At 41.8% G+C, this 24272-nt stretch overlaps 2 protein-coding genes across 2 annotated transcripts in view; both read right to left on the bottom strand.

Annotated features, from left to right (window-relative positions):
• The window catches only part of scin (scinderin), a 57763-nt gene that overhangs the window by 15219 nt on the left and 18272 nt on the right, over positions 1 to 24272 (bottom strand). The window contains exons 10-12 of the mRNA XM_004560968.5: positions 17412 to 17502; positions 16634 to 16804; positions 16379 to 16556 (exon numbers count right to left, since the gene is read on the bottom strand). Of these exons, the coding sequence (XP_004561025.3) occupies positions 16379 to 16556; positions 16634 to 16804; positions 17412 to 17502 (440 nt within the window). The remainder of the gene's footprint in view (positions 1 to 16378; positions 16557 to 16633; positions 16805 to 17411; positions 17503 to 24272) is intronic.
• On the bottom strand, positions 1247 to 15739 carry LOC112430748 (uncharacterized). The gene is made up of 6 exons (XM_076879630.1): positions 9317 to 15739; positions 7571 to 8767; positions 7044 to 7112; positions 6588 to 6668; positions 5073 to 5176; positions 1247 to 4915 (listed from the first exon to the last, which is right to left on the bottom strand). The coding sequence occupies exons 2-6, from the start codon at positions 7700 to 7702 to the stop codon at positions 4888 to 4890; spliced, it is 414 nt and encodes a 137-aa protein (XP_076735745.1). The 5' UTR covers positions 7703 to 8767; positions 9317 to 15739; the 3' UTR covers positions 1247 to 4887.

Genomic DNA, 24272 nt, shown 5'->3' with positions numbered 1-24272 from the left:
TGCACTTGATAACATGTGATTTTCCACAGCCAGCTCCTCCAGAGACAAAATAAAAGAACTGCTCAGGACAGTGACCCCACACAAGTTTGAAACACCACTCACGCACTGCGTAGAATATGGATGCTTGGGTTTCATTCAGACTTTGGTACATTTTTCTGACAAAGTCTGGGCTCAGCTTTGGTGCTATGATTGCTGGCATGGTTCCACTGCTGCTACCACTGACTTGGTAGTCAGGAACAATGTCCATTTCATTTTCGCCAGTGTCATGTCTGGATTGTCGTTGGGCCACACACTCTAAACGATCTACTTCAACCTCAGGTGCAAAGGTGTTCCATGCATTGATAAGTGGGCCTTGTTGTTCAATCTGTTCCAGTGCCCTTTCCATTGTTTTGCCATGGCCTTCATATCGCTTTTTGTTAAAGGTAACAATTGGCCGTACTGCATAACCATGTTTTCGTCCACTTTTGTAGAACTGCTCGGATGTGGGGTATTCTGTGTTTTTAAGGTCATCATTTGATCGATGTGGATAATAAAGTTTTAGCAGTCTGCTATAAAACTTTTCTGGTTGTTTCTTTTCTGAGAACCGAGGATATCTGATTATTGCAGGTTTCCCTTTTGTTCTTTTTTGAATATAACCCATGTTATTCAAAAGACGGATGGCATTTTTGGACTCTATTTGACGGCCGTAGAGAATCCTGTACTCTGAAGCAAATTCACCCAAACACATTCTTTCAAAGTCAGGTGTTCTGGGTCTGTTTGCATATTTTTCTGGCAATCCGGACATCCACACATTTTCATCATCTGGTGCCATGCTCTGCAACCTGCTCATCGGGAGACTCATTTTCAGGGCATCATCATCAGTCTGTATGAAGACCACACTGCGTGAACACTTTTTTAGTGGCAGGCTGCATGTCCTTGCTACGGATTCTTGGGCACTGACTTCTCTGTGTTTAGCATATGCCTGCATTATCTGTTTCATTTCATCTCTTTCATTGACACTGGACTTTTTTACTTCCTGGATGACTCCATTAAGAAATTGTGTCATCTCAAATTCGGGTTTAGAGACATAAGACATCATGTACATCAGGCAGCTGTAGTCATCAATGACATATTGGATGTCCATGTTGGCATTCCAGGCCCTCAGCAGATCTGCATTGTATGCATTCACCCAGCAGTCATTAGGTTCACGCTTTAAGAGGATGACATGACTATTGGTTAAATTGAAGACACAATCCAAGTATTGTTCATAAGTTAATTTGCATTTGTGAAGCAGCTCAGACAAGTCTTCAAACGAGGAATTTGGGTCGCAGAGCAAATCTCTCAATGGCTGGAGTTTTTCTTTGGCCTCTTTCATTTTTTTTGCGAGAGCCATTCGTCTGTTCTTTTGCTTTTCATTTGTGCCTTTCTCCTTACTTGTGCTATGCTGCTTATCATTGTGATCATCATCATCTGGGCTTGGGAAAGTGATCATTGTTTGATCTACGGGTAGTTTGGGGAAGCCAAACCTACATGACACATTACCTTTTTTACAGGATCTGGAGTGATTTCTGCTGTGGACTTGAACCTCAGACACAATTTTGTGAAGTTCAGGATCGGCATTTTGGTCAGGCATCTTACATGTTATGTACTTGTCAATAAATTTGTACACGTGGTCTTCAAGGTCGCTTCCAAATTCAGGTGCATCTTTGACCCAAACCAGTAAATGGATATGAGGGCTACCTCTGGCCTGAAACTCCACTCGATAAAAGTAATCTTCTACTTCACCGATGGGCTGTGCTGGGGACAGGATCAGTGTTGTCATTAGTGCATCGACTCTTTTTTCAAACAATCGCATCACAGTCACAGGGTTGCTTCGGAGAATTTCACACTTTGTGTTCCAGTCAAGTTGTGAAAAATCCACCTGTTCACCTTGTTGAGTTTTTATGACCTCAACAACCTCAGGCCATCTCATTTCAGCAGCTGAAAATGTCAGGAAAAAAGTTGGCTTTCCTAACTGTCTGACCATAGCATGTAGGTCTTTCAGTGCCTTCTCCCAATAGGCTGGAGTACCTCTCAGAGGTTTCATGAAGCGTGTTGCGTCTTTGTTATTTATCAGTTTCTCCACTTCGTCTTTATTTTGAAGCATTCTGTTAGAAATTTTACGCCCATCCTTGGTGATTGCCTTTCCTTTGCGCAATTGGATGGACATGCTGTTTGTAGCCATGTGTGTTTCTGTTACAAACTGTGCAAAGAATAGGTAGCTTTGGTCAGTTGCAAACCGTGTGTCTGCAGAGAACAGCCGTGTATTAAAATACATGCTTGGGTAAAGTTTCACTTGTCTGGCTTCATCTAATGTGTTCTGTCCAGTTGGGAACTGGACAGGAAAGGCCATGGCTTCAAGTTTAGGAACAGAGAAGAAGCCAACAGGTCTATTTCCTTGCGCGGGTGCAATGCTAAATATTCCTTCACCATATGATAAAATGTCCTGTGCTATATCTGGTGGTTGCATACAGGTGTCTAGAACAAGACCAGGTCGAAGTTCTTCCTTTTCTTTCTCCATATCTTGTAAGGGCTGTTCATTTGACTGTTCAGGCTCCATTAGTTGGTTTACATCATGACATGGCTCAAGCAGTCCAGCTGTTGTATCCTCAGTGGTTCTTCTTTCTGGTACAATTTGCTGGTCGAAGTTTCTGGGCAGTGCATCTTGAATATCTGCATCAGCAGTGTCATGTTCCGTCTCGATTATCTGATTACTTGTGGGATCAGCAAAAGTAGCTTCATCATCAATAGATACATCTTTGTATTCTGAATGCATCTCTTTTAGCTTTGATAATCCTGCTAACACGTTCTTCATGTTTACAGTGTAGAAGTGTTGGTAACCTTTGAATCTGATGTGTCTCTTCAGCTGTACCTGCAGGAGCTGGGCTTCACTGTTAGGTCTGGGAAGACAGTTTACTGTGGTTTCCACATCCGATGGTACACAAACAACAGCCCCATGTACGGCTCTTTGCTGTCCTTTTGGTAATGCAATGATTTTTGCAAACGGGAGAATTTTAGCAGTCAGTTGTCGTTCTAGTACATTTAATCGACTCAGTTCAATTGGAATGGTTGCTAGTGCTAAATTGTTTGCTACTGCGACGGATGGCATCTTGCCTCTTTGTAGGTGGTTGTCACAGTTGTAGCAAATCCACTCTTCCATTCTTTGTTTTGGGAAAGTACAATTAGCTGAGCATTCCCTGTCACAAACATGGACAAATTTTCCTGTCAAGCAAGTGGCAACAATGTTACTATTAGTAACATACTTTGATCTTTTGCAATGTTTAACTTGATTAGGAAACAGAGTTCTGTGGCACACTGTACAGACATGGGTGGGTCCTAACTGAATGGCTTCACGGAAAGCTAATGTGGCTGCTTGCATCACACTGTTCACTACAAGCTGGGGCTGTGCTTCAGACTGTGGACCCTGCTGGAACTGTGTTACTAGTCGTCTGTATTTCTTCTTTATTCTCTGTGCACACAACTTTTTATAAATGGCAAAAGATGCAGTGGTAGCCATTTTGTGTCTCTGGTACTGGGCACAGCGCTGTATATGGTGCAGTCTGAATTGTGAGTCATTGTGATACCTGGCATAAATTGATTTTTTCTGTTTGTGCCTGTAGTTTGGATCAGATGCATATTTTGTTCTTATGTATTGCTTCTGTCTGGTTTGAAAGTCAGTATCCGTGTTGTACCTTTGGACCAGATATTGCTTCTGTCTGGTTTGAAAGTCAGTATCCGTGTTGTACCTTTGGACCAGATATTGCTTCTGTCTGGTTTTAAAGCTGGTATCCGTGTTGTACTTCTGAACCACATATTGCTTCTGTCTGGTTTTAAAGCTGGTATCCGTGTTGTACTTCTGAACCACATATTTTTTCTGTCTGATTTGAAAGTCGGGATCCGTAGTATATCTTCTGATAATGTAGTCTCTCATTTTTTGTTGAAAATGACGATCACTTTGGTATCTCTTCACCTGGCAGGCTTTTACTTTTTCTTGAATATGAGGATTTGCGTAATATTTTTTGGCTGATAATAGTCTTTGTTTATGGTAATGATAGTTTTCAGCATATTGAGTTTTCATAGCCTGTAATTTTTTCATTCGAAATTCACGACAGGAGGCATATCGTTCTCTTTCGTGTCTTCTTTTGTTTGTCTTCTTTGCCACTTCTTCAGTTGAAGATTTGTCTTTAGCTTTTACATACTCCCTCTGAGCTTGACGAATAGCTTTCTTACGTTGTCGTTTATTTAATTTGCTCACATTTCTTGCTGTTCGGGGGGTTTTAGCCATTTTGTCATCTGGTGAGTTTAAAGTATTGTCTAACATCGTCATGTGGGTTTTGGCTGATTCTGGTTCAGGCATTTGCGCAGTGGGATTCGTGATTTGTGGTTCATCATTTTGTGTTGATGATGTAGCTGTAGCTCCTGGTGTTACCTGAGTTGACTGTCCAGGGGGTTCCGTGTGAGTGCTGACTGTTTTGAAAGAAACAGGCACAAACTCATATCGTGCATGCTTGCCTTGATTTTGAAAAAGGTTATGCAGGTGGGTGATCAGGTCATTCACATGAGTGAAAGTGAGCATGACTGCTGTTCCATTTGGCTGACGTAAACCCGCTGCACTTCTTGAGTGTGAATCAAATAATCCATACCTCCCAGATTTGTCACGGAAAACCGCAATGCACTCAGGTGAGACCATGAGCAAAGCAAAGTTCACATCTGTTGACAGACATTCAAGGCGAATAGCAAGAGGCAACCACCACTCTGTTCTTTGAGGACTGTTCTCTGCTGCTTCCAGAAATCCATAACTTATGTCATCCATTTTCACACTGTAGACATTTGTGTCAGTATGAAGTTCTTTGGGCAGGTCCTCCATGGTCAGATGATCCTGTGTATAACGCTTCTCCTGCAGAAGATTTGTTTTAATCCAACAGTAGAGTGCATCTCCCTGTTCAAGGACCTTATCAAGCATGGCTATGTTGAACTGGTATTCCTCATTAAGGTAGGCCAGGAATGTGAGGGCATTACATGTGCACTGATGATTTCGAGAGAATTCTGTGTACCTCTCATCACTCTGACAATGAGTTGCACTGACACTCCAAAACGGCTGAACTGTGTTGCTCTGTAGCTCCTCCGTCAGTAGGTCTTCATTTGTGTCATGGAAAGGCTGATCAAGAAATGCAAAGGTGACACATATTATTGTTAAACATTTTATGATATGTGTTTCAAGGTTGAGCAATAAAATACATTTAAGTGTTGCTGCAATAATGTAGAAAAATGTGTTTTTATTTTTTTAAGTGTCAACGACTGAACATAGTGTAAAGCGCTTTGGGAGCCTTGGAGACTAAGTAAAGCGCTATACAAATACAGGCCATTTACCATTTTTAATTATGTTAAAATAATTAAGCAATGTGCAGGCAAATTAATCCAAATTATATCACTCGTCAATCATAGTATAGCATAATCTGAAGATAAACAGCATGAGATATGCCAGAAAGAGAAAGGCAGAAAGACAGTGACAGGAACAGTGAGAGTGAGTGAGAGAGAGCAGAGGTGGAAAGTAAAAATGACAAATATTTCAGATATCTGTAATTTGCTTGAGTGCTGTTTTTTTTAACGAAGGTCATATCTGTACCTTCTGCTCCTCATATTTTCAAAGCAGTTAATTTCTTTCAGTATAACACATTATTTTAGGTTGCTGCGGGCCTTCAAACATCAACTAAATTGCAGCCTAAATATAAATATATGAAAGGAAATCCTGTTTACGTATTATTCGTAAGAGGATCTCAGATGCTCTTAAATTAGATGTAATTCGTTCACTGATTTCAGATTAAACCAGATGGTTCTGTACATGTGCCATAAAAACACGTTTCATAGTTGTGTTACATTTTGTAAAGAAATGACACAAAATTCAGTTAGAGGTTAAATGTGATTGAAACAGAATACAGTGACATCCATCTTGATAAAAGATGAGTGTCACAAAGCCATGTTTGTATTTATTTGCATTGCTTTTCACTGTGGATGTCAATTTATGAGAAGCTTTAAGTATTAAATGGTATAAACTTTTTTCTGAACACACACACACACACACACACATATATATACACATATATACACATACATATATATATATATATATATATACACATACATTTACACAGCTGAATAAACGTCAAGCAGACAGCTGATTATCAGAAGTGTGAGATGCTGGAGAATTTACTCCGGTGTCCTGTTATATTTTAGATAGCAAGGAGTTTATTAAACTTCACCGAAACAATCTGCAAATTTCATTAAAATTTAATAAACTATCATCTTGTCTTTATTTTTAGTTAGCAGAGACCTGAAACACTTAAAGCTGTAAGCTAATGATAGTTATATAAGAGCAGATGCTGCTGGTGCAATAAGCTGTAGTTTTACGTCCAATGGATGATGATCTGATTAGTCGACTAATCGCATAAATAATCGGTGACTAGTCGACTATCAAAATAATCGTTTGTGGCAGCCCTAATATCAACCCCGGTGATTATACAGCAAAGATTGCATGTATACTAATTTGTTATAGACATTTGTGGACATACCTTTTTAGGTGGAGAATTTGATGCCGTGTGGAAATCATCAGTTGCCCAGACTCGTTTTGCTGGTGGACGAGTGTCTGAAATCTGATAATGGGTTACATACAGTTAGTCAAAATTATAAAAACCTACTAACAGAGTTGAAACAGAGTGTAACACTGGATACTTTAAAGAAAACATGAAACAGTAGTGATTACTAAACTTACAATAAAAAATAAAAAAGCAATAAAAAAAAAATCCCAGCTGTTTGCATCATAACTACTAAGAGATTTGAAAGTGAGTGTAACTTTAGAAACTTTAACAAAAATATGGAACAGTAGTGGTTACGTAACTAACAAAGGGGATACAACAAAATTCTTGCTTTCATAATGCTAACATGTAACCATATGTCTTTAACATTTAATGGTAATGTAACTGTCCACTATAAATCCTTAATGGAGGAAGACGTTTTTTTAAATTTACCTTGCTGCCTGGAGGACATAAGGAGGTGGGTCTATTCTCCGTTACCAAGGACAACCTGGCTGGTGCTGTCTGCCAACCCAGGAAAAACAGTATATAATGTTAAGACATTAAGTGACCTGACACATTAATTTCACTCTAAAATGCAATGCATGGCATGAACTGGTATGCCAGTTGGGTAACAGATCGTTTTTCTAGTGGACGTGTGTCTGAAATCTGATGAGAGGTTATGTACAGTTAGTCAAAATTATAAAACCTACTAACAGATTTGAAACAGAATGGAATATTTGATACTGAACAGTAGTGGTTACTAAACTTACAGAGCAATAAAAAAGAAAATCCCTATAGAAGACATTAAGTGACCTGACACATTCATTTCATTTAAATGCTCTGCATACCATGCACTGTTATGCCAGTTGTGTGACATTATAACAAACAATCCTAAACTGTATGGGTAGGTGTTCTTAACTGTCTCAAACGTGTTTCGAAAACTGTTCAACTGTCTGTGATCACTACTATATCTTCTTTACCTGGTCAGATGGAAAACTACTGACTGCCTCATCTTGGTTGTGGCCAGTGAGCATTGGGACAGCAGGATCGACCAGGTCAAGTGGTTTCCAGCGCTTCTTTTGTGCCTGGGATCTTTTATTTTTTCTCGGCATCTGGTAGAATGTCAGCAGAAAAACAGAATATTAATTGTTGGCATTTCAAGCATGTGATCAGACCCAGCTTTCATTTTAAGTCAAGCATAATAACCAGGTAGCTGCATTGGTAGCCAAAAGACTTTACAATGCAGTAAATCGACAAACAGTAAATGAATCAAAAATTCTGATGTATACCAGCAATTTTTTATTTTAACCCTCTGATACACAAGATAACTACAAGAACCAAAAAATAATAATAAATCTCTCTTTTCTTTAAATAGACATATTGATAGTGTCACTGCCCGGTCTTAAGGCTTTGTTAAGTAAAGTTCCATAACAGTTTGTATATTGTAATTGGGAAAGTGATTACCTTGAAAGTTGGGAGGCAGATTTGTTGACCACGACAACTACTCCATTTTGGTGTACAGTAATTGGGAAAGTAATTACCTTGCAAAGCTGGGAGGCAGTGTTGTTGCTGGGGCGCTGGTAGAATGCCAGCAGCAAGCAAACCCAGATGTTCACAGCTCCTACTTAACACCTTAAACTTTCCAAACAAATCTTACAAGAACATTTGGCAAAGTGATTGGCTTGCACACCTAGGAGACAGTCTTGTTGCCCACAACAGTTTTGTTATAGAGTAATTGGAAAATTGGGTACCTTGCAAGGCTTACAGGCAGTCTCGTAGCTGGGAGGCGGTCTTGTTGCTGGGGCTCTGGCAAAGTGCCAGCAGCAAGCAGACCCAGATGGTCACAGCTCCTATTTAACACCTTAAACTTTGCAAACAAATCTCACAAGAACAATTAGCAAACTGATTGGCTTGTAAAGCTGAAATGTAGCCTTGTACTGTATGGTTGAAATGTCCCACTGAGAGACAAAGAGGAACTTTACTCCCTTCCAAACAGTAAAGTTCCTCTTTGTCTCTTTGTTTTAATTACAAACAACGGCTCTGGAATAAAATGGCATCCAGCGCTAAACACACCAATTTTCTAGATATCAGCTGAACACACACATAGAAAATATAAGGGGGGCACTTACCTTGGCTGAAGCAAGAGTTGAGGTGTTAAAGGCTGCTGTAGTTAACGCCTTATAAAAACAGAAAAAGAGGTGTGAAACGCGGCTACAACGAAGCTATTGTTTTGGACGCGGCGACAGTCGCCACTTAAAAGTTTTAATTACAAACGATACCTCTGGAATAAAGTGACATCCAAGTGCTAACCACACCATCATTTTGTAGATATCAGCGTCCAGACACAGAAAATCACTTTCAAAGTCATTTTCAAGCCGGAGAGGCTTACCTATGCTCAATATCCGCTAGCTAGCCACCACCGAGACAAAGGGCGTGAAATGCGATCGCCAAGATACACATACAAAAAAAAAAAAATATCACTTCGCTTCTTAAAAGTTTTAATTACAAACGATACCTCTGGAATAAAGTGACATCCAAGTGCTAACCACACCATCATTTTGTAGATACCTCATTTGTAAATACCATCATTTTGTAGACCTCGGCTGAATACCCGCTAACTAGCTTTAGCATGTGCCGAACATGACCACGACAAAGAATCACCCAGACACATTAAAAAATCACTTTCAAAGCTAAATTTCAAACCGGACAGAGAGAGATACACTTACCTTGTCAAACCTTACACTGTTGTTCCGAATACTTCAGAAAATGACGTTCAAATGTCAACTTCAAAACGGAGGAGAGGTGGACAGATGCATGCGGGTCCAGCATACGCTACGGTGTCTTCTAAGGTCAATTTCAAACTGGAGGAGGGGCGGACTGACGCGCGCCGTTGATAGTGTCATCATTACGTTAATCCGAATAGGCCGCACCACTCCCGGCATACCACTAGAATAAAGGAATTATCGGCCCATATTAACGAAAAATAAGTCCAGTGTGAAACAGTCGCTTGGCGAGCGATCGGGTGGTTTAGCGAGTGTCAGCCTCTTAAGTTTAAGACAAGCCCGGCTGCTTTTTAAGCGACGCGGCGCTAGCTACCCAGCTAGCGTCAGTACACAGGAACTACTTCCGGTAGTTATACAAAATAAAAGCGTCCCCCATTATAATCCGCTATAATGCTCTTATTGTGAAGGGCAAGCGGGACGCCATACTTCCGCTGTGCGCGCCGTTGATATATACCTTGGCTTTACATTAATTGTGAGAAAACAAAACAAACAAATAACTCACCGTTGAGTCGATTGTGAGGTAGTGTAAAGACGAATGAATCGGCTGGGTTATTGCACGCTGTCAACTGGTCTGTAGTGTAGGATTTGTCGATATCTGACAAGTAGGCCAACCACAGGGACACAGCGGCCGCCTCGCATTACTCCCGACATACCACTAGAGTGAGCCAGCACACCACAAATGAAGTTTTCTTGTTCTCCATTCATTTCAATGGGAAAAAACTTGCATTAAAATATTCATATTTAAAAAACTATAGAAGTAATAAACACCAAAAGTCATAGCAACTCATTCCAGCTCCAGCCGCACACAATGATATATCATATGTGAACCTTGTCTCAAAACTGTGGGGCGAGTTAAGGTCCAAAATTTCAGGCGGAAAAAGAATAATAATAATAATAATAATAATAAATCCGAGCAATAGTAATAAGTGTGCCTTCGCATAGGCACACTTAATAAAGAGAAACAGGATCTCAATAGTGTGGATGCTTAAAGCATCCACACAATAACTGTCATTAGGCACTTACAGAAACATCGGCAACAACAAAACCCTACGTAAGTCACAAAAACAGGTTAATCTCGCTGCTTTCGGAGGCACGAAGATTAAGTCCACAGGCACAGTTACTCTCAAGTGCAAGCTAGCTGGACAGTTACCTACAATTCCAAGTTGTAAAACACGATGTGCAATCCATCATCGGATTAAAGGACAGCGTGCGAATGAAACTGGTTAGTTTCAGCAAGGAAGTCTACCATGTTGACACAGATCAGGATGAGACACCTGCACAGAAAGTTTTTTACGAATACACAGACCTGTTCAAAGATGAAGTCGGTGGCTTACCTGTAACCTACTCAATGAAACTCACTCCAAACGTGCCACCTGTCGTCAACCCTCCAAGACGCGTTCCTGTTCCCATGCAGTAAAGGTTAAAGAGGAACTCCAAAGAATGCAGGCCGTGGGAGTAACTGAACCAGTGGAGGAACCCACAGAATGGGTATCCAACATGGTCGCAACACACAAAAAGAATACCGATGATGTTCATATGTGCATTGATCCAAGGGATCTGAACAAGGCACTAATGCAACCTCACCATCCCATCTGAACTGTGGAGGAAGTAGCTGCTCAGATGTCTGGAGCAACCATCTTCTCAGTTCTGGATGCAAAGAGCTCCTTCTGGCAAATCAAACTAGATCCTGCCTCATCTCTTCTCACTACATTTGCAACACCTTTTGGCAGATTCACATTCTTGAGAATGCCCTTTGGTATCAACACCGCCTCTCACATGAGTGTCCTCAGGCAGCCTCTGAATGCTAGACACTCGGAGACCTGTGTCTCTGAGTGGGAGACCAGAGATCACATTAACATGTGTATTAACAAACATGCCACGTTGGCCCAGTTTATTTTTCTTATCATTTTCTGTTGTTCAGTTCATTTGCTGTCATGGATAAAAAGTCTTTTTTCAGTCCATTAACACCAAAGCAGGTGGTGAGATTACAAACACAGAGAGGACATGACAAGATTGGAGTTGTAAGTAAGGTATGTGCTGAACCTCGCTCTTATGTCGTTGAGTCGGATGGAAAGGAAGACAGGCGCAACAGACAACATCTTCTGCCTGTGAGCGAGCCTCAACCGGAAAAGCTCGGATGAAACTGAACCCGATAAAGCACAACCCAACAAACATGAAACGATTCAAGTTCAACTCGCCCCACCACAACTTGGCACAAAATAGTCTGAACAAGTGATCAAGGACAGAAAAACGCAGGGTAAAATGAACACACCTAAAAAATGCCAAGTATGCTCTGATGACAACATACCGAACCAGATCTGGTAGAGTGTCTAAACCAAATAGTAAATACCTGGATTAAAAGCACACTGATGCTGTATTTCCTGTTTTGAAATGTGTTTTCTCTCATGTTATGTTGTTGCATATTTGTTGCATTTAAGACAATGATTAATGATTAATCATCCATGATTAAGACTGATTATTATAAGCAAACCTACAGTAACTAAACATCTGACACACTGAGCAGGAAAGTGCAGGAGGGACAGGTGAAGAGGCCGTGCTGCTAGAGAGCTAAGCTAAGCTAGGTGAATCCCTAAAGACGCAGTGAGTGAATACTGTGAATATAATTAGCGGGCGAATCAACAGAGAGTGTGCTTTGGAGAAAGCATGTGAAGATTACACTATGAAATTTGATGTTATCTATATTTTATCAGTTTTTTTTTTAATTCATTGTACATAGATAATCTACAAAAAACACCACTGTGCACTGTAACTTCCTGTTACAGTGCACAGTGAGAGCCAACACCAAGTGAGCAATGTGAAACATCATGTTGCTCAATATTTTGGAAACTGATTGGCCAGGTTTTAATGACTTGTGCTCACGACAGATGATGTGAGTCCTCGCCTGATGTTGACTCTGGGGAGGACGAGCTGGTGAAACGAGGGCTACTGGTAGATATCCTTGTCTCCAGAGTCTAAGGAAAACACGTCTTTTGACTTCATATGGGTTGTACCAATTTGTCACAGTTCCATCTGACTTGCTATAGGAACCCCCGGCACACTTCAGCGTCTCATGGACCAGGTGCTGCAGGCCCATGCTGTATGTAGCGTCAGCAGTGACTCTTTGGCGGTGCATTTGGCCACAGTGCTGGAGTCAATGAAACAGGTGGGGCTCGCAGCCAGTCTTAAGAAATGTGCGGCTGGATGGAGGGAGTTAGTGTTTGGGGAGGCATCCCAAGACCAAAAAACAGCTAGTAAGGTAGTAAGGTTCCTGGGACTTGCTGGTTATTACTGCTGGTTCATGCCAGTCTTTGCAGAGCTGACCGACTCTTGACCAGCTTCACCTGAAAGTGTGCCCCAGATCTGGTCCCCTGCAAGACACCTCTAACTTTACCCTCACCTTCATCCTAAAGCTTCGCGCTGAGGGCCGTTTTCTCCCAGCAGGTAAGACGGCTCCCCAGCCTAAGTGGGAGAGGGAGTGTATGTGGCAGTGGGGTGTGGTTTGTGGCTCAGCTGCAAGGGAGGAGTAGTCCAGTGAGTTCACAGGCAGGTGTGAGCAAGGAATGCGTTCATCTATTTAGTACGCTTGGACCAGAGCTGCAGGACTGAGCTAGTTGACTAAAGGAGTGTCTGTGGTGTTTTGAGTACACTGAGTACAAATCCCAGAATCAGAGAAACCCATTGTTACTGCCCATAATGTGTCCGGGTGGCTGTTTTTTGTTCCGCCTGTCTGTGTCTTTAAGAGTCTCTGCAGGTCCCTGATTGGAGAAGCTGACGGCTGCTGATTGGTCCCCTTATCATGGTAAATGGACTGATTCTTATATAGTGCTTTTCTATTCTCCCGGAGTTCTCAGAGCACTCTATACAACATGCCACATTCACACCCACTCATACAAGCACTTCTAAACACAAGTGCAAACTAATCTACACTCACACGCATTCACACTGAACGCATCAGAGGGCAACTTGGGGTTAGCATCTTGCCTAAGGATATTTGACACGTAGACTGGGGAAGCCAAGGATCGAACCACCGACCTTCCAATCAGTAGCTGATCTGCTCTACCACTTGAGCCACAGCCAGTCGTCCCGGGACAGCAACTGACAGCAGCGTCAGAGCCATCCTTGGCCTCCAGACCCTGTGTTACTCGTGTGTGTGTGTGTGTGTTCCTGAGGATTGCTGAGCTTCTGTATATAGTGTGTAGTTTAGAGTCACGTGTAAATAGTCACTGAAGCTGAAGGGTGAGCTGCCTTCTTATTTTCTGTCTCATTTTCTCCTGTTTATTCAGGTCGGGGTAGCATTTGTCTTTGGTTTGCTCTTTTTATCACGTAGGGTTTAGGTAGCACCTCCTTGACTGGTTTTGTTTGTTATTTTGGCCTTTGTTCACCCCGGAGTCACGCTGCAGTTTAGCCACAGTAAACCAGTTTCACATCTGAATCGGCTGTGGTATGGTTTTGGGGACCAGGGCGGGGTCACTCTTCTTTTAACATATGCTACGTTCCTGTACCCCTAGACAGTGGCGTAACGCCCATAAAACCATTTTATTCAACACTGGTTGTGTGATGTGGTTCTGTGTAGGATTTTGTATTGAATGAGTTTAAAATGTTTTTGGTTTTTTTGTCATTGAGAATTTGTCCAAAAATCAGGTTTCAAAGATAGTGGAAGGTCTTTGTCCCATTCGGGGATGAGTACAGATATTGAGTTTGTGACTGAAAGTAGTGAATATAATTTTGAGAGAATAGTACATTTTTCTTGTCTTGTCCAAATCTTTGAAACAAATTCGTATCTGACATGAGTTTATCTTAAAAGAGGTGTGTGATTCCTTCTTGCGCCCATGCTGTAAAGTAAAGAATTGCTCTGTTGACCTGAAAGTCTGAGTGGTGCCACTTTGGAGAAAACCTGCTGGATTCTATTTGGGAGTTTGTGATTTCAAGGGTTGTTCATCAGGCTGGTGAGGTGGAGAAGATGAATGGGTTTTTTAAGCAGCAGTGGCATTTAATTAAAGCTGTAATCAAGGGACGTTCTGAAAGTTTATCGTTACCGTCTGCTTGTTCTAATTCTATCCAAGAGTTTTGTGCTACCTTTGGGTAAATCCAACTGATTATATGCTGTATCTACATATGCTTTTTAATATTTTTGATTCCAATGAGCTCTATTCAGTCATGGTTGATTTCACTGGGAAACAGTTCATTCATGATGCTCTTTTTCATTCATGGTCCTTGCTTTTAACCAGTTCTTTTTGCTGGAAATGTTCAAATGTAGCGATGACGGGACGTGAGACCGTGAGACAGTGTAAGCAGTAGAATGACATGTTGTTAACAGTTTTCAGGATAATCTGGTGCATTTTGGGGATTCCTGAGAAAATCAAGGTGTCTCAGTCTCAGTGCTCTTGTTTGTATGCGGAGGACAGTTTTCTTCTCAGTTTACAGATTTGCCCTCTGAGCTATTATTGCTGACACAGATAATCTGAGCTTCCAGTTGCCCTTTGGGAGTTTTTAAAAACATGCAAATAGAAGATTAACTAGTTTAACTTTGGGAAACGCTGGATGACACCCCATCTTGTGGAGCCACGGCACATATTTCACATTAGAAAAATCACACGACACACCACCAGACAAAAATGTCACAAAAAGCATATTGATCCTTTTTCCCTGCGCACCAGGTATAGTGGAATTAACTCAGTTTGTCCCCAGTATAACTTTTTTGCTTTCTTCTGACCCCTACTCATACTGGGCCTTCATCTGGGTCAGAGTTTTCTCCAGGACCAGGTCAGACTGACTACCTTTTCTCTTCAAATATTTATCCATTGCTGTTAAACACTGTTCTCTCACTCACAGCATGATTATTATGAAATTCCTTCTTCTTCTTCTGTTTTACTGGCAGTTGGAAACCCATTTAATTAGAGCAGGTAGATGCACTGCCCTCTAGTGGAAGAGAATGTAATTGTTCTGCCCGTTACTCATGCTGATTGCTTGGAGTACTAATCAGGTGGAGCTAGATAATCTTACACAGCACACCTATGTGCTGCATCACAGTGCTCTGATCTAACAGCCCCGTGCTGCAATTTGGATTTCTCTGGCACTGAGAATCTCACATTCTCACAGTGTATTGTGTGATCTCAGCCTAAGAACAATCAAATAGCCGTTTTCAAGTTATAAGGCTTTGTTGTTAATTTTCAATCAATAAATCATGAAGTTAACCTTGAAGAGCTTGGTGGATGTAAGCCAGATTTAATGAATTGTTAACATTACCCCAATCTTCTACCACTCTAAACATTTTGAGCGATCATGTTTGTAGACAGAATGCCATGCACGCACGAACACACACAAACACTTCCAAATACAGTGGGGGTGGTACCCACAGCTGATGACCTGATCAAACTTACCAACAGCTGATGAACAAACTACGACTACTGTGAGATGGTAAACCAAACCAATAAGTTGGACACTAACTGGAAGGTTGGTTGTAAAAACATGACCTCCTGGGCAGAGGTGAAAAGTCCAAGTCCTCATGTTGCAAACTGAGACATGAGCGCTGGTAAAAATCTTCACTTTCTATCATATTTGTATTTGGTTTCTTTTGAATGGAGATTTTCCTTTTTGCAACAAGTGTTCAAAATAAAACTTTATGTCTGTCATGGTCCCTGTGTGTGCCCGGCCAGCCCTGCAAGACTACATGTGTTTTTGTTTTAGTTTAAATCTCTGTTCCCCTCCCTCCTGCTCCTGCATCACTCGGGCTCCTGCCTTTGACATACTCACCTGCCGCTAATCACTCACCTGTTGCTCATCACTGTTTCTGGACACTACTAAAGGCAGCAGCTCAGAGCCTCTCGTGGCTGGAATATTGAACACGTTAGTGAGAAACCCGGCTTATAGATTCGACCCGCTGCTGCTAGCCTGACAACGTCTATACTGTGTGAAAACATGCAGACCTATGGGAGCTTGTGTCTGCGTGTGCGTATCATATGGATACACACATTTGGTATATGTATGCCAAGTGTTGATCATGACCTGGTTCTTGTCCTTCAGTGATGCGTTTGCAGCTGCAGTTCAGCTCTTTGCTCATGTACTCAGCTCCCTTTTCCTCTTCCTCACTGGCCCCTTTGCCTATCCACAGAAAGCCCTGCCCATCAGGGGTCCTCAGAAAGAAGGCATCATTAGAGTTTAGGCTGGCGGCACTGGCATCAACCTAAAACAGACAAGAAGTTCAGCATCTTTGCATAAACACATCATTACTTTACTAACGACAATCAGGAAATGGTTTACCTCAGCAATCCTGGTGATGGTGCCCAGGTTCCGTCTGACTTGGAAGAGTCGCGTAGGAGGTGGAGGAGGATGATCGCCCAGGCGGGATGTGCCGCTCTTATACACAATGAGGGGTTTAGATTTAAAAAGACTGAGCAGATGTGGGGGTTCTTTACCCTGAGGCACTCTGACCTGAAACCATATGAAGCAAACTGGTTTTTAACATACCAGTTAAAGAAAGTTGAAGACAATTATTTTTCACAGGACAATTTAAAGTGTTTCTGGTCGACTCGCCCGTTTTCTGTCTGTGTGTGTGTGCATGTGTAGGTCTGCTTATGTGCTTCAGGGGCGGAGCTTGCCTGGCTTCCTGCTCCTTTGGTATCACATCTGTGATCCATTGCTGATTATGGACCTGATTCCATTATGAATGATCTACACTCTAGTGTCAAAAGTATTTGCTCGTCTGCCATCACACGAATATCAAATTGAGTGATTTCTTAATCCAGAGGGTTTAATATGACCCAGCCAACAGTCTGGGAAGGCTTTCAACAAGCTTTCCACAAATGTGCATAAAAGAAGGGCCATTACGTTAGCTCCTGTCTGTATTGGGTTAGGGTCAGGTACATGGTATACACTCTTAGCATGTTTCAATGAATCACTGCACCAACTTCCTATTTTCTAGCAAAATATAAAGAAATGAGGAGTGGCTCAAGATTTTGCACAGTACTGTGCATTTAGAATAATTAACAAAGCAATCAGTACAAGTGCTTCTCATATTTATTTGACACTGGTGTTGTACCTGAACCGCATTCCCTCCCAGTGAACGATCCAGCTCTACGGTCAGGAACGCTGAGGCAATTAGCTCATCCACAGAGCAGCTGGCTCCCTGCCTGCAGGAGACAGTAATAGTAATCAATATTCAGTTAGTCAAGTTACAGTAAATCTAGAAAGTGAACCAATCTATATTCTTAAAATAAAAATGCATAAAATAACTTTGTCACCAGCTCATTGTTATGGATTTCCAGTGGGAACCTTTTTACTTTGGTTCACTCAGTCCATTCTCCCACTTTGATTTAGTAAAATGTGAAAAAATTGAAAATAATCAGAAAAAACTACCAAACAAATAGACAAACATTCATGTTCATGTAGCTGTGATTCACTGTGATTCACTGTATTAGGAGTCTTAGCTGTCCATAGGGTGTTCTGTGATGGGAGCTTCCTCAGCTCTATGAGAAAAACTTTCAATTACCCTCATTTTGTAATAAAGATTCTGTATTATGGATGATGCATTATCATCCACACTTAGGACTAGTCATTTGAATTTAAAATTTGAGCCCTGTTTAATCCAGAATTGAATTCAAAATCCTGCTCCTCACATACAAGGATGCAACAGTACTGTACCAGCAATTAACCAAAGCTACACAGGGGGCAAATGAAACACCACTTGAGTTCCTGATTAGAGTGCTGGATTTGCGTCAAAAAATCCTTTTCGCATCTGAGCGCACCCAGTCTAGCCTAAAGTATAACAAAGAACTTGTTCAAAGTCAATGTTTTCAGTCCATTAGAACGGGTCTTCTAAATGACAATGTCAGAGCAGAAATGAGAGCATATTTGCAGGATGAAAACTGTAGCGATGAACTCTTATTAATGAAAATGCAAACAGCCCAGTACAATGAAAGCGAGAGAGCGTTAAAGGCAAAAGCCCACAGGTCATTTAGAACAGGACTAAATGTAGTTGAGCAGAATGTAGCGCTTACTGATCCCCGCACAAGCCAGCCTGACACAAAACTGGCTAAAACCCTCAAAGATAACTCCTTATTTGCAAAAATTGAGGAAAGTAACTCAGCAATTAGGGAACTCACAGGACAGGTAGCTTCACTAGTGCAAACTGTCCAACGAGATAGAAGTGGTGATGGTGGTAGACAAGTCAGGGCGTACAGAAAGGCAGCTCAGAGACCAAAAAGGCGATGCTCTGCATGTCAACAAGAAAACAGGGACTGTGACCATTGTTTCAAATGTGGCAGTGACTCTCACTGGGCAAAGGGATGTAAAGTAAGGGGAGCTCAGAAGCAGGAAAACTGGGCGGGGCTGTGACTGCGGGACAAGCCACAGCTTTACCACCAATGTCCCAATGTGATAACATTCCCAAGGCCCAAAGCTTATCCCTAGCATCACCAACCGACTCAGGAAATCCTAAAATTAGGAACCAACCCCCAAACGTGTTAAATTTAAGTACCAAAAAAAGAAAAGTAGCACAGCTCGTGGGCAGAAAGTGTCTAGTATGGTGTAGAATGAATAACTGCAAAACACAGGCACTGTGGGACACGGGAGCCCAAGTTTCAATAATGAGTGCATGCTGGAAATCAGACAATTTACCTCACTTAGAAGTTCACCCCATCAGCGATTTACTAAGTAAGGATGAACTTTTAGACTTGAGAGCTGTAAATGGATCTGAAGTCCCTTTCCAGGGTTGGGTAGAAGTTAGCCTTAGCCTTTGTGATTCGAGAGGAAAAGCTGTAGCTCAGAATGAGGTTCGGGTTCCAATCCTAGTAAGTCAGGATGTGATGCAAAAACCAATAATAGGGTTTAATGCTATTGAGGAACTGATAAAAAAAGACACTACTCAGTCCAGTGAAAGCTTGTCTTTACTCAGAAACTCTCTAAGAGTAGGATCAAGCAAAGCAGGAGCACTGTTGAACCTTATCCACACCACCAGTAGCGAGATAGTTACTTATCCTATCAGATCAGGACGCAAAGCTATTGTCGTACCAAGTGGACAAATGTACGGCGTTAGTTGTTCCATCAAAACAGACCTAAAGGTAAAAAGTGAAATGCTTTTTGAGCCAGATGAAAACTTGTCTTTAGATGAGGGTCTGAAATCTAACTGCCAGTTGCTGTCTATATCAGGCAGTACCCGCAAAGTCAATATCTATGTTACTAATGCTACCAAACATGACATTGTGCTGCCACCTAAAACCCTTCTAGGTAACATAGAGAGGGTAACACATAGTTATCCTGTAAATCTCAAAGAAGCTCAGATAGGCTCGATTGTAGAAAAAGACAATCAGAACCCACCTAGCTCAGCAGAAGAGCCTTGGGAACCACCTGTCAATTTGGGCCACCTTAACACAGAACAACAGGCAGTTGTCTTGAAAATGTTAAGGGAGGAGTCAGGCGCATTTGCTAAACACAAAGAGGAAGTTGGTTACATAAAAAATTTAAAAATGGATATCAAACTCACTGATCAGATTCCTGTAGCCAAATCCTATAATGCGGTCCCACGTGCTCTCTATGATGAAGTAAAAAGTCACATTCAGGACTTGTTAAAAAAAGACTTTATTCACAAATCAACCTCACCATATGCCTCTCCAATAGTGTGTGTGAGGAGGCGGGATGGAGGCCTGAGACTGTGTGTTGATTATAGGGGCCTCAATAAAAAGACCATTCCAGACAGACACCCTATTCCACGAATACAGGAAATCCTTGATGGACTTGGCGGCAATAGGTGGTTTAGTGTGCTTGACCAAGGCAAAGCGTACTATCAAGGTGAAATCAGCGAAGACTCAAAAAAATATACCGCCTTCACAACACCCTGGGGGCTGTATGAATGGAATAGAATCCCATTTGGACTCACCAATGCACCTGCAGCTTTCCAGCGGAGCATGGAGGAAAGTTTGGAAGGCTTGAGGGACAAAATATGCACTCCATATTTAGATGATGTTTTGGTGTACAGTCAAACATTTGAACAGCATATTGAAGATTTGAGATCAGTTCTCAAACGTCAGCGGGCTTGGGGAGTAAAACTAAGACCTGATAAATGTGACTTGTTTAAAAATGAGGTCCGCTATGTGGGCAAAATCATTTCAGCAGACGGCTACAAAATGGATGACCAAGAGGTACAAGCAGTACGAGCTTTGAAGGACAACCCACCAACAAACATTAAAGAGCTGAGAAAGCTTTTAGGATTTTTAGGATACTACCGAAGCTATGTACAAGATTTTTCAAGACATGCAAAGTGCCTATATGATTTACTCTCAGTTGACCACACCCAAACACCAGCGCGGTCAGCCAAGGCGGGGCATGCTGCACCCACCCAAAAAATCATATGGAGTGACAGCCACCAAAAAGCACTAGACTATTTGGTGGATGTTTTGACTAATCCACCTGTGATGGCTTATCCTAAGTTTGAGGAACCCTTCATTCTGCACATCGATGCTTCAGAAGAAGGCCCTGGTGCAGTTTTGTATCAGAGGCAGGACAGTAAATTAAGAGTCATTGGATATGGGTCAAGAACATTAACACAAGCTGAGAGGAACTACAGGTGGCACTCAGGGAAACTTGAGTTTTTGGCACTAAAATGGGCTGTGACTGAGCGCTTTAGAGACTATTTGTTCTATGCTCCCTCAGTGACAGTGTACAGTGATAACAACCCTTTAACCTATTTTTTTAGGCACAGCTAAACTGAATGCAACAGGACACAGATGGGTTTCTGAGCTGGCTGATTTTAACATAACACTGAAATACCGACCCGGAAAAAGTAACGTTGATGCAGACTTTTTGTCCAGAACACCTTCTAGTATGGATTCATACATGTCAGAATGTACTGAGCTGTGTTCGCCTGAAGTGTTAAGCGCAGTACTGAATGCCATTGAAACACAGGAAGACAAACAACTGGATTGGATATCAGCCATAACATGCAATCCAGAAGTAAACAAAATACTTACAGAAAATCTGCCAGATGTGAGGATCACAACGCAGGAGCTATTGCAAGCTCAAAAGCAGGACCCTGCCATAGCTTATGTTCTCAACTTAAAGAGTACTGGTGCGAGTCTTGACAAGACATCAGCGCTCAAAACCCCTAAAGGAAAACAGCTACTACACGAGTGGAAAAAGCTGTTTATCTCAGATGACGGGTTGCTGATACGAAAGACTGTGACTTACACTCAGATTGTGATTCCGGAATCGCGCAAAGAACTGGTGTACAAACACCTTCACTGCGAAATGGGTCACTTGGGGGTGGACCGTGTGATGAATTTGGCAAGGAGTAGGTTTTATTGGCCGAATATGTACAAAGATATTGAGTTTTTCATCACACAGGTGTGCAAATGTAATATTCAGAAAAAACCTACAGTTCAGTGTAGGGCCCCCATGTGTCACGTGCCGGCTACTGCACCCTTTGAAATGGTTTCAATAGACTATGTCCATCTCGAAAAGTGCAGGGGAGGGTATGAGTATATTTTAGTGTTACAGGACAACTTCACCAAGTTTGCTCAAGCCTACCCTACACGCAACAAATCTGGCAAAACAGCAGCAGGTAAAATTTTTAATGACTTTTCCTTGAAATTTGGTTTTCCTGGTAAATTACATCACGATCAAGGCAGAGAATTTGAAAACCATTTATTCAAACAGCTGCAGAAGTACACAGGAATAGCCAATTCAAAGACCACACCCTACCATCCACAGGGGAACCCAGTGGAAAGGTTTAATCGCACCTTGCTGTCAATGCTCCGGACCCTGGATGAGGAAAAGAAAGGAAACTGGAGTGACTATGTAAACAAAGTTGTGCATGCCTATAATTGCACAACTAGTGACTCGACAGGATACTCGCACTTTTATTTACTCTTTGGTAGACATCCACGTCTCCCTATTGATGTAATTTTTGGACTGAGTGAGACGAACAAATGCAAATCATATGAGGATTATGCTCACAAATGGCAACAACAAATGAAAGAAGCATATGACATTGCATCCAGAAACATTAAAAAGACTCTGGCAAGAGGGAAATCACATTATGACCTGAAGAGACAAAGTGCTGTACTCTCACCTGGGGACAGGGTACTTGTCAGGAACATGTCAGAGAGGGGAGGCCCGGGAAAGTTACGCTCCTATTGGGAGGATCAAGTTCACATAGTGATCTCTCAAAAGGGGGAAAACAGCCCTGTTTATGAGGTTAAGCCGGAGCGTGGTGCTGGGCGAGGCCGTATCCTCCACCGCAACATGTTAATGCCCTGTAATGCATTACCGCTTCCCACAATAACAAGAACTGAACGATGCCACACTACACAGACACAAAAACAAAGAGACCTACAAGACGCATCGAACCATATAGAGAGCTCAGATGATGAAGAACAGTATTGGTCTCAGAGAGTGAGGCACCACCACTGTCAGCCTCAAGGGGATTTAATGCTGTCTGCACCTGCTACTGAACTGGACCAGGACCTTCAGCAAAAGAGCACGGAGCTTAGAGTGGATGCTGAAGAGTTTCAAGTAGAAATGGTGAATGGACAAGGTAACGCTGAACATGACACCTCAGCATCATCAGACACTGTTGCTTCGCCAGGTCAGCCCAGTGAAATGAATCCAGAACTGTCGGAACCGCAGCCGAGAAGATCTCAGAGGGAGAGATGTCCACGGAAAATATTGACTTATGATGCGTTTGGCCAACCAGTTCAAAGAGCAATTGGTCACAGTGTTAACCCATTGTATGCCAGTGCAGCAGCACCGCCATTCTATGACCAGTTTGGAGTACCTTGGGCAGCTCTACAGATGCCTTACTATGCAGCTTGTGTGCCAGTTAGTTATTATTGAACTGTGAAAGAGTTTTTTTGAATTTAAATGATGTTACTTTTCAAAAATGTATGGGGACTTACAAGGCCTTACCAATATGGTGACACAAGTATTTGATACTTTTGGGATGGTAGCGTAAGACATTGGATCGTTATGTTTGATGAGGTTAATTGTGATTAAATGGTTACTATCTAACTTGATAAGCTCCGGAGCACGTGATAAAGTGATAGTAATGTCTTAGAGGGTAATAATTGTATGTGGACTGTTGGAAACAACTCAGCATTGTTATAAGCCGATGCTTATCTGGTAAGAGAGTAACATGTGATTCTGTCACCTGAGGTCCAATAGTGCATCATGAAAGTGATCTTAAAGCACTGCTAAATCCTATTCCGACTTACGCCATCTCTACGTTGTCACAAGGAAAAGAGAAGTATAGTTGTTTATTTTTGTTTCTTATTGTCATGTTTCCTCAATGTTGGGACAACATTTATTTAGCAGGGGAGGAATGTAGCACTTGGTAAAGTGTAAAGCTAAAATATGTCCAAAACATTGCATAAATCTGTTGGTATTTGTGTTATTCAACTATATGTTTGGATTTTTGGCTGCTACATGTTTTTCCACCAGTAGGGGGCAGTCACGAAAAAAGAAAAACTATGTTCGAAAAAGGAAAAGAAGAAGAGTGTATTTTTGGGCTCTGTATGTGAAAGCCACGGTTCTGAAGTACCCAAATAAACTCGGTTCTGCTGTTTACACCAAGTTGTCCTGGAGTGGTGTAACACTGAGTATCAGACAAAGGTTTCTCAGAAGAACATTCTCCAAGCTTTGGAACCGCCGACATGGCTCCAATAGCTTGGAGAATGTTTTCTGATATGCAAAATAAAATGAACATTTTTTTCCCCAAACATTCTCCACTTCTTTGACCTTCTGGATGAGGTTTCCTCACTTAACACTGAACGCTTGTCCTTTTGCAATATGCCAGCGTTGAGTTCTTTTTCCCACGTTGCCTTCCTGTATCACCATGAATCCTTTATTCATTATATTTTGATCCATCAGCCTGATCTGTTTTTCAAATCATTCTTGTAGTATTCTTCTT

The sequence above is a fragment of the Maylandia zebra genome, linkage group LG22, assembly GCF_041146795.1.
Source record: "Maylandia zebra isolate NMK-2024a linkage group LG22, Mzebra_GT3a, whole genome shotgun sequence".
In the NCBI taxonomy this organism is placed as follows: domain Eukaryota; kingdom Metazoa; phylum Chordata; class Actinopteri; order Cichliformes; family Cichlidae; genus Maylandia; species Maylandia zebra.
The sequence above is the reverse complement of the archived record's forward strand: the minus strand, read 5'-3'. Positions and strand labels throughout refer to the sequence as shown.